This window comes from Papilio polytes, unplaced genomic scaffold (assembly GCF_000836215.1).
Source record: "Papilio polytes unplaced genomic scaffold, Ppol_1.0 DF824035.1, whole genome shotgun sequence".
Lineage (NCBI taxonomy): Eukaryota > Metazoa > Arthropoda > Insecta > Lepidoptera > Papilionidae > Papilio > Papilio polytes.
Window position 1 is genome coordinate 813,508 of NW_013525169.1, and position 10,064 is coordinate 823,571.

General features: G+C 34.7%; 1 protein-coding gene across 1 annotated transcript in view; it reads left to right on the top strand.

Annotated features, from left to right (window-relative positions):
- The first annotated feature begins 527 nt into the window (after window positions 1-527).
- Window positions 528-10,064, top strand: part of LOC106100869 (fasciculation and elongation protein zeta-1) — a 42,368-nt gene continuing 32,831 nt past the window's right edge. Inside the window, exon 1 of the mRNA XM_013279932.1 lies at window positions 528-1,118. Coding sequence (XP_013135386.1) covers window positions 709-1,118 — 410 coding nt within the window. The 5' untranslated portion in view covers window positions 528-708. The remainder of the gene's footprint in view (window positions 1,119-10,064) is intronic.

Here is a 10,064-nt window from a genome sequence, read left to right on the forward strand (position 1 = left end):
TATTTACGTGTTTTTTTATTGAAATAATGAGTATTATATTTTATACTATTTTTTTTCGTGTTCATACATGGTTTATCTACAAAATAAAGGCAAAATAAAATATTCCAAAAATCCCCATTGAGATAAGTCTATGCATTTATTAAATTAAGCATTTTTAAAATAACCCATTTTTAAAAGTAATTAAATAAAAAAGACAAACGTTGTGTTAATTTTTAAAATATTTTTTAACCCTGGCAATAAAATCAAGAAAAGGAACATTCTTGTTCACAATTTTTGTTTTTACTTGTTTTCAGGATACCTATTAAATTAATCCAATGGAATTAAAACCGATTTAAGTTTTTTATAACCCTAAGTCGAATTTCGCAATGGCAATTAAATACTTGGAAACACATGTTAACATATTTCAGTGGAAATGGAAATGTTTCGATTAAAAAATTACCATGTTACTGAAGGATTTATGTACCTCTACATATTGCTGTTACTATACTTTAATTCGGCCGTTAAATCTCGAAATTTACAATTTGAATTTAACACAGAGGCTGAGAACTACCGAGAGCTGTGAACTCGTTCTCAGTTTGTATCCTGCAGATAATGATACCGGCGCGCGACGATACAAAACAAGTGACCAAGTGACTACTAGCGACATAGTTGGCGAGTTCGGGCGCAGTGTTCGCGCGGTCGGTAGGCGGCGCGGGTGTTTGTACGGTCATGAGAGAAGCAGGTACTAGGATGGCCGAGCTCGAGTTCGAGGCGCCGCTCGCTCAAATCGAAGATGCCGATGATTGTCTGACTTCGGTAGACTATCCACAGAAAACCATAAACGGTAATGACATACATCTGAACAATATCAACAATTTGAAAAGTGAAATGACTAAAATGAAAACCGACTCCAATAAAATAAATGACAACGATGTATCGAGAGTGGTGAAGTGCAAACAGGATAATATGCAGAATGTCGAAGGCGATAATTTCACAGAGACATTTTCCGGATCACTTGAAGATTTGGTTAACACCTTTGATGAGAAAATTACCAAGTGCTTCGGGAACTATGAGGAAAGTGTTGAAAAATTCGCCCCGGTTCAAGTGCGATCCCAGGAAGAGATAATGAACGAGTGCCAGTGAGTATTAATTTTCTAGTAAGATTCATAATAATTGAAATCGAGTTTTAGCTAATTATTTTATTTTATAAAAAATGTAATATTCATAGTATAAACAAAAGGCGGGTTCTGCGCATGACACTGGTCTCCGGATCGATAGCTGTTCGAGGCGAGGGTGTAAGGGGTGCGTTCTGTAGGGTGGCTATGACGCATCGCACCCCGCCCCTTTTTTTCCCAACCTAAGCTTTACGGACATATCACACGATTTAATAGCGTCTGTAAAAATGTATGTCACCATCATTGATTTATTGTCTTCCAAATGACTTTTATCACTTGGGTCGTCATTAAAATAAGTTTTCTCATAATTTAATGGTAATCATTTGCTATAGTTTCTTTACTTTTTGTAGCATGGTAACATCAAGTTTCCCCATTGTATTAATAATACTAAATGAGAAAGCTTTTTTACTGAATTTTCCACTTGTGGCCATGGGAGATCGCGATACATCGCATTGTTCTGGTCTTTTTTAAACAATACATTCTCACGGGTGTTGTTAATGATATAACTGCAATGTTAAACGATGTAGGTTTTTTTGTTATTGATCTTTGAACTATTTTTGGATAATGAAACACTGGTAATATACAGATGATTGGATATTTCATGAAAAAATGCTAGATTACTCAATTAAAACGATGATAAAGAATGAGAGGTTAACTGAAGACATCAATAAGTAAGGTATCGACATAAATATAGAAAATTACAATTACCACCTGAGTAAGACATCAAAATTTAGCAGGCGATGATACACATCCGCTGTTCCCCGGCCTTCCTCCATTTGTTATATTGATTTAGCCGATCGTTTTGTAAACATAAGTTCGTACATCACGTGTCAAGCTGGTTCTGGAAGCGTTCCAGGTGACCCAAATGCTCGGTTGTCGAGGAAAAAATACTCGCATTTACATTTGGCGAATAACGAGAGAATCTGATTTTTGCATAACATTTGTATTCCAATAAAAAAGTATAAACCCTCTAGACAAAAACATTTTGTGACCAATGATAAAGGACTATGTCAATTTAATTATTATAGTATAAATAATAGTATTTGGGGACTTGCTGAAAAGGACCTAATTGATGTGATGACCACATGAAAATTTTCCTAGATTAACGGAAAATACCAAGCAAAAAATGTATCAAACCACGACAGAACTTCCGCTCATGGGCATTTCTCTTCTTTAGAATTGAAAGTACAGTATGACATATTTACTATGTATGTATTTCTTTTCTGATATCTATAATGTATAACATTATCTACAAATATTCTTCCTTCTGATACAAATTTGACGCATAGTTGTCAAGTCTTAGTACCACGAAGGTATGAGCGGTGTCTGGCGATGCGAAGGATTTATTTTCGTACAGCACCTGTCAAGGTACGACAGGTGGTGCGATTTCGCACTGATTCCACTGCAGGAAGTGATGCAGATGTTTCGTCCACCTTGCCCAAGTTAAAGTTGCATTAAACCGCAACGAATTCTTGAAACATATGCCGTCTTCAAAATATAGGCTTTTTAACTCTTAATTATTTCTTACTAGCTTCAACCCGCGACTCCGGCCGCGTGGTATCAATAAAAACAAAAGAAAGTAGCCTATTTGTTCTTCCAGACTATGCTTTAAATCTTTGCCAAATTTCATGGAGATCCGTTCAGCCGTTTAGGCCACAAACGCTAACAAACATCCCTCCATCCATCTTAACTTTCGCATTTATAATATTTATATGATTGGAAGTGTGGAAAGTAGAAACGAAAACTGTGAAACTAAGTCTTCTTGGCGAGAAAGAACAACCAATGAATAATTAAGAAAATGTAAAAGAATGAAAAACGGGATTTGGCATTGAGATATTGGAACTGCTAAATTATTTATAAGTTAAAGGAACCAACTGCTAAAGATAATGCAAATCGAAATCTGTGCTGAAATTTGTTTTAGACAGTCATTTGTTTTCTTTTATGAGTTACGCTTTTGTTTTGTCTACGTTCTTTTAATGTGAAGAGTTAAAGATTACCTTCTATGCAATCGTATCATAGTTTCAATTTGTTTGTTGGTTTTGAAATCCACCAATGCATGTTTCTCATTAAATCCCCTTACTCTATATTCCTTGCGCAAAACTAATTTTCTCTTTGACGTCGAAATGTAAATGCGAAGTTGATCGACACGTAGCTGACAAATCAGCGGGAGACATAATTGTTATGCGCGATGCACTGTTCGGCGCCCCGCACACGACACACGTCCGCCTCGGTGCACTGCACAATGAATAATGAATGAGGGTAGATTGATATTACTCTTTTGAGTATACAAATCATTAATTACTTTCCTACAATTTAAGTACATTTGCAATAGATTCATTTAGTAATAATGTTAAATTCTTAATTTGCATATTAATAAAATTATAAATGCACTTATGTAAGCAGATTCAACCAGACAACTGTAATCTCTGGCCATCCTTCTACTGTTAAGGTGGAGTATTCAATTGATTTAAATAAAATACAGCAAAGTTACATTCCTTAAAATTATTATTTGCTTAGTTGTAGACTACAATAAGCATTGTAAATTATTTCGTCCATTATAACCTGTGACCTTGTTTACTTCGAAGTATTTGCGTGTAACAAAACTGATTTCATAACCACAAAGTCGTAACCTGAGACCGACGCTACTCGTATCGTTTTCCGAACAAAATTATTCGTAACTGATATTATATCGCGTGTATGAATCAATCTACCACCTAATTGGCGTGGCCTTCCCAATTCCAAGACTTTCTAAGATACGTAATTACTATTTTAATATGTTACAAGTATTAATGAATAATCACTATACTTTTCTTTATAAAAAGTTAAGAACGAGAAAATCTGGAGATGCAGTTAAACTAGATTTATTCTAATTAATAGACCAGACTGAATCCTCAAGTTTTAGGAAAATCTGCCTAAAATACATAGAATACAAAAAACTTAGGACAATAGTATATCTAGTAAGTACTATGCTAATGGGAACTAAAACAACGAGTATACCGTAGTAATAAAAATCGACCCCAATTATGAGACTAGAAACCCATAATCTATACTATTATAATAAAGCGTAAACACACACTTCTTTGTTGCCTAAAATGTCAGCAATTACTACATATTTTTGAATAATTCTTTTTTTTTTATAAAAAGCCCTACACTTACGAATACGATAATTTGACAAATATAAACAATAAAATTTTCATAATTCCATGCGGATGAAGCCGCACGGGAATAGCTAGTAATCTAACTTAAATCAGTTTTACCCTTTGGGTCACGGTGGTGATCGTTTACATTTACATCTGAAAAGTTTAAGTTCATTGACCTCTAATATATTATTTCGTATCGATTCAATCGTATTGTTACTTAAAATATAGTACAGTTAGAATTTAAGAATCTTCTTTGCGTCTAACATGTAATATTAATAACATAACCAGTCTTGTAACATTTTACAACCTATGGCGATCCATATCGGATATCGATATATCCGATATCGGTCCAATATTTGTTTAGAAATCATCAAAACTATTACAAATAATAAAAACGTAATAAAACCAAATCATATTGCTGACTTATTTCTCGGTTTTATTTTTAATTACTACTTTACAAATTAGGATCAAATTTTTCATTAATCAATGAATCAGTGAAACTTGGAATACTTAAAATATTAACTTGAATAGATAAAATTTAAACAAGTTAACTTGAATACTCAATCAAGCGCCATTAATTAATCCACTTCAACCTAGATTTTGATCAGTCGCAAAAGCAATCTAGCTCTAATCCGAGGCAGGAATATCGAACGGAAGATCTAGTTAGAATCGTTATACGATATTTCTACAAGAGTCTAACTCACTTTTAACTTTATTAAACAACTTATGGGTCTGTAGCGCAGTAGTTAAACAGGAGATTTGCGATTTAGAAGTCCTATGTTCTATTTGCATCATATTTTATAATCACATATTACACAAATGTACACACAAACATGTTTATATTATAGGTATGTCTAGGTCATAGTTAAAGCTAACTGCAGTTCAGTAATGAAGCTAAAAAACATCAGTTATCAAAGTGTCGCACTTTGCAATTTTATCAGCAACTCCCTGCGGAAGGCTGGCCTAGATGTCGTTGTAAATTAACAGAGACCGCGGCGCCGGCAATTTGCATACATATTTGCAATGGAAATACCGTAAACGCTTTCGTTACTTTGCGTTAGTGATGTAAGACATTTGAATATCGATAAGAGAAATTACCAAAAGAGATAGTAAAGTACTAATTAATTCTAAAAGCCTGTAGTATGTTTTCTGTCGTATAAAAAGGGTTTTACGTCAATTCAAGTAAATAAATGTGACAGGCTCAAGCTTCTGGCCTTCTGTTTACCCCATTTTTATTTTAGGTATCCCAGTGAAGACACTTACTGCTTATTAAAAAAGTTCTTTCGTTCTCACATGCTAACACGACTTACAGTGTATCAGTTTTATGGTCCCTTATAAACTGTTAATGCCAGACGTATTCTTATTGGTTTAGCTTACTTTTATGAGGAAATTGTCCTTAGTAATCGGGGCTACGGGGTTCACAAACTCATCACCCTCACTGCCACGTATGCAGGCCCGGGCAAACGACCTTTGCGAAACTTCTAACATTTTCGTTATACAGCAATATATGGACAGATAGATTTTATTATGTGTTCACTGTTCAAAAAATGTTGATATAATATACATATGGTTAAAGTTGTCTTTGTAAAAGAGAGACAATAATGTTTAATACAAGTTTAACGGCTGTGGTTCTTTGGTTATTTAATTTAGAATATTTTATAGGTCAAAAATATATACCCAAATTGCAACCAAATACATACCAATTACTTTCGTGTTAAACAAAACATTCCAATATGAAATTGTAGAAAAGTCACAATACGATAGTCAAAAAACAACGCATTGTATATTAAGCGAGCTTTTTCATTGTTGTTTTTTAAAAATTGGGTCAGTTTTTTTGATTCCGTGCCAACTGTGTTACGGGGTGGCTTTATTTACTTTGGGGTTGAATAACAAAAGACGCAATGAATTTATCTTATTAAAAGGATGAATACTTACAAGAAATATTGTTTCTTTACTATCCAATGTGAATCTACTTATGTCTTACAGTTATTTAATTCGTTTTACAGTAATTATATGGAATAGTCTTTAGTTCAGGCATTATCGTTCTAACAAGTATTCCCTTTATATGTTGGCGTTGTTATTATTGTTGAGACATTCTTAGAAAAGAATATTGCAATTCTTCTTATTGGGCCTTTAAAAAACGGATACTACAAATAATGTAATAGTCTAGATTTTGCCCGCGTGGAAAAACAAAAGTGAGTAGCCTATACGTTCTTCTATATTATCGTCTACATCTATACCAAATTTCATCTAAATCCTTTCAGCCGTAAAGGCTACAAACTCTAACAAACATCCATCCATCTAAACTTCCGCATTTAATATTAATTAGTATGATTAAGTATTGGAAAGTCGCTCATAATTATAATTTATGAAAGATGAATAACCAATCTCTAAAATATTACGATGTACTTGAATTAATAGGTCTTATTAGTAAACGAGTATAACCCTGTATTTTTATTTAGTCTATAACTAGAGTCGTTAAGCACTCAAGACATATTCTATTAATCATATTAAACAAAAGTAATGGATAAAGTCGACGAGTTAAGAGAGTAGTCTATGATGAGAGACAAATGATGCCGCGTAACCACTGCTGTTGGAAAAACGTTACGTAACAAAGAACTAATGACAACAAGAACGTATAATTACGACGACTAAAGCTACACACGCTCAGTATTATCTGAACAATCTGATCGTTCAGATAATTATGTGTAGGCAAAATTGATAACTGAACAGTTCCAAGTTTTTTTTTATAACATAAGGTGTCAAACGAGTAAGCGGTCACCTGAATCCGCCAAAATGGCGAAGCGGCCGCTGCCCGTGGACATCCGCAATTGCAGATGCGTTGCCTAGCCTTATACAACGGAAGAGAAGACGCACAAAAAGAGGATATTATCCCTTCCTATGCATCTCCTCTTCCGTCAAATCCACTTCCCCTTCCCATCCTCTCCTTATAAGAAAAGGGTGGTAAAAAAAAAGGGACTTAAAGTAGGCCTCCGGCACCACACTCATCAGACGAAACACGGAATTGCTTCCATTTCACGCCTATCTTCTGTATGGTCGTGGTATTACTGGGGGCGTGCCGGCCCATTCGCGCTAAGATGTTAAAGCGGGCACTACCACTGTAAAAGTTTTGTTAGATTTGTCTAAACGATCAGATCGTTCAGATAAGACTGAGCGTGTCTTGTGCGCTTTATGTTGGCCAGTGTCGTGAGTCTAACATAGTATGACTGACTTCTAAAAAGTCCATTTTACTACATTTTTTAAACACTAACGATTGATAGGTAGCTTCAATCCATACATAAGAATTGAATAAAATTTGGTTTACAAACAGCAGTTTGCCGAGTCCTAGTTTTTTAAGTATCTAATTCACGTTGAAACTTGAGTTTTATTCTATAGATCTAGATAGACTGGCAATAGGAGAATAGAATAACAAAGTATTGTATCCTCTACTGTATTTAAGATGTTACCTATTAAAATTTATATTATAACAAATAATTACAACGCCGTCGTAAGAACTGTCATGATGTGGATCTGAATGTTGGGCAGTAAAAGGGACGGTTGAAATGAGAGTACATGTGGCAGAAATGTTAAAATGGATGTGAGGGGTAACACGAATGGATAAGATACGAAATGAGTATATTAGAGGAAGTTTGAGAGTAGCCCCTGTAGTAGAGAAGGTAAGGAGTAAAAGGTTAGCATGGGCATGTTTTGAGGAGTGATGAATCGCATGTTACAAGAACGTTAGTTATGAGTGTGGGAGGGTACACCGGTAGAGGTAGACCTAGAAAGAGATGGATGGATTGCGTGAAAGGTGACATGATCAAAAAGGAAGTGATGACTGACATGACGTATGATAGAGTTATGTGGAGGACAAAAACTTGTTGTGCCAACCCTACGGGAGTAGAATAAGGAGGATGACGATGAAGACTTTTTATGAGACATATAGAATTTACGAGGTGATTAATTAGGTTAAGGTGAGTCAGGACAGTGTAAAATCACCTTGCCCCGGGATATAAAAAAGCTCATATTATTTATGAATTGGTAAACTTTAGTCTGTAAACCAAATGACATATTTTTTTTGTTTGTTTTTTCATGTTTATTTTTCTTGTTTGACTTTAACTTGTATTTAAGTACTAGATGTTCCCGTGCGGCTTCATACCCATGAAATTATGAACATTTTATTTTATTGTTTACATCTGTCAAAATCTCAATTGCAAATTTCACCGTTCGTAGCCTTAAATCAATATTAGATTTTAACAAAATGACAATTAACATATTTTTTTATCTCTTCATGTAATTTAATCAACATTATTTACTTTCATCGAATCAATACAGGCGATTAGAATCAAATGTCCGACAGACCCATTAAGTGTAATGTTTATTACATTTAAGAAGCTTATGGGCAAATACTGAAACGACATTTGTATACGTGACAGAGTCCTAAACGATAACACCGCATTTAATTCGTAATAAGAAGACGTTTACAAAGTGTTGTGTTTAATTTTCGTTTCAATATTCCGCTGTTAAGGCAGTATCGATAAAAGCTTATTCGATACGTAGGCGTGTCAGTGATCATTGTGTGCGTATTCATTACACGGATGAATGCCTTTCGTAATAAGATGATTGCATCGACGTGACTTTCGACATTTCACTAAGGTCACAATAAATGGCCCTATACGTAATGTCTTATACACAATCTTTTAATGCATTTATCTTATGTACTTTTTTTATAACATAAGGTGGCAAACGATCAAACGGTCACCTGAATCCGCCAATATGGCGAAGCGACCGCTGCCCATAGACACCCGCAATTGCAGATGCGTTGCCTACCCTTATCCCCTTCCTATGTATCTCCACCACCGTCAAATCTGCCATCCTCTCCTTATAAGAAAAGGGTGGTGAAGAGAAAGGGACTTAAATTAGGTTTCCAGCACCAGGATTTATAATGTAACTAGCTGTACCAAGAGACTCGGTCCGCGCGTAATTTAAAAAAATATTAGCTAATGTGTTCTTCCAGACTATGTTCTACATCTATACCAAATTTTAGCAAAATTCGATGAGCCGTTCTACAAATAAGTAGACACGTTAACTACTACTTTTCTAATGCTGAGTTGCTGAAGTTTCCATTTATTTTATCCTTACCCGGTGATTCATTAGTGTTCACATAAACCAAAATTCCAAGGAGTAAAACTCAAGTTAGTTCGGAAACGTATTCAAGAATTATCGAACTAAAAACAACTAACTAATGGTTAAACGTTTCTGGAAAACTGGCCACTAATTTTGTATGTAAATGCGAAATTAATCAGTCTATTGATAACCACATTGTAAAAAGGAAGCAATTACATGGTTGATAATACGAAATGCACGGACCGTGGCATTCACTGATGAGGGTTAAATTACTTCTCTTAATAAATGCTCATTGATGTGAACGCAATTTATCTATCTATACGTATAATAAAAATGAAGTGTCTGTTTGTAATGTCAAAAGAAAAAAATCCAGATTACGAAAAGATGATGTATTTATGTTGCTGATTACGAAAATCGCATTTAAAAAAATTTTGTCTGTCTTTCCGCAAGCCGCGTTTGTTCCGGGTAATCTTCAAACGGCTGGGCAGATTTCGACCGGACTTTCACTGAGGGGTAGCTGACATAGACGGGCATATAGGCTATTTTTTATCTCAATATTGCATGGACGAAGTCAGATGTAACAGCTAGTAAATCTTACTTCTTACTAATATTATAAATGCGAAAGTTTAGATGGATGGATGGA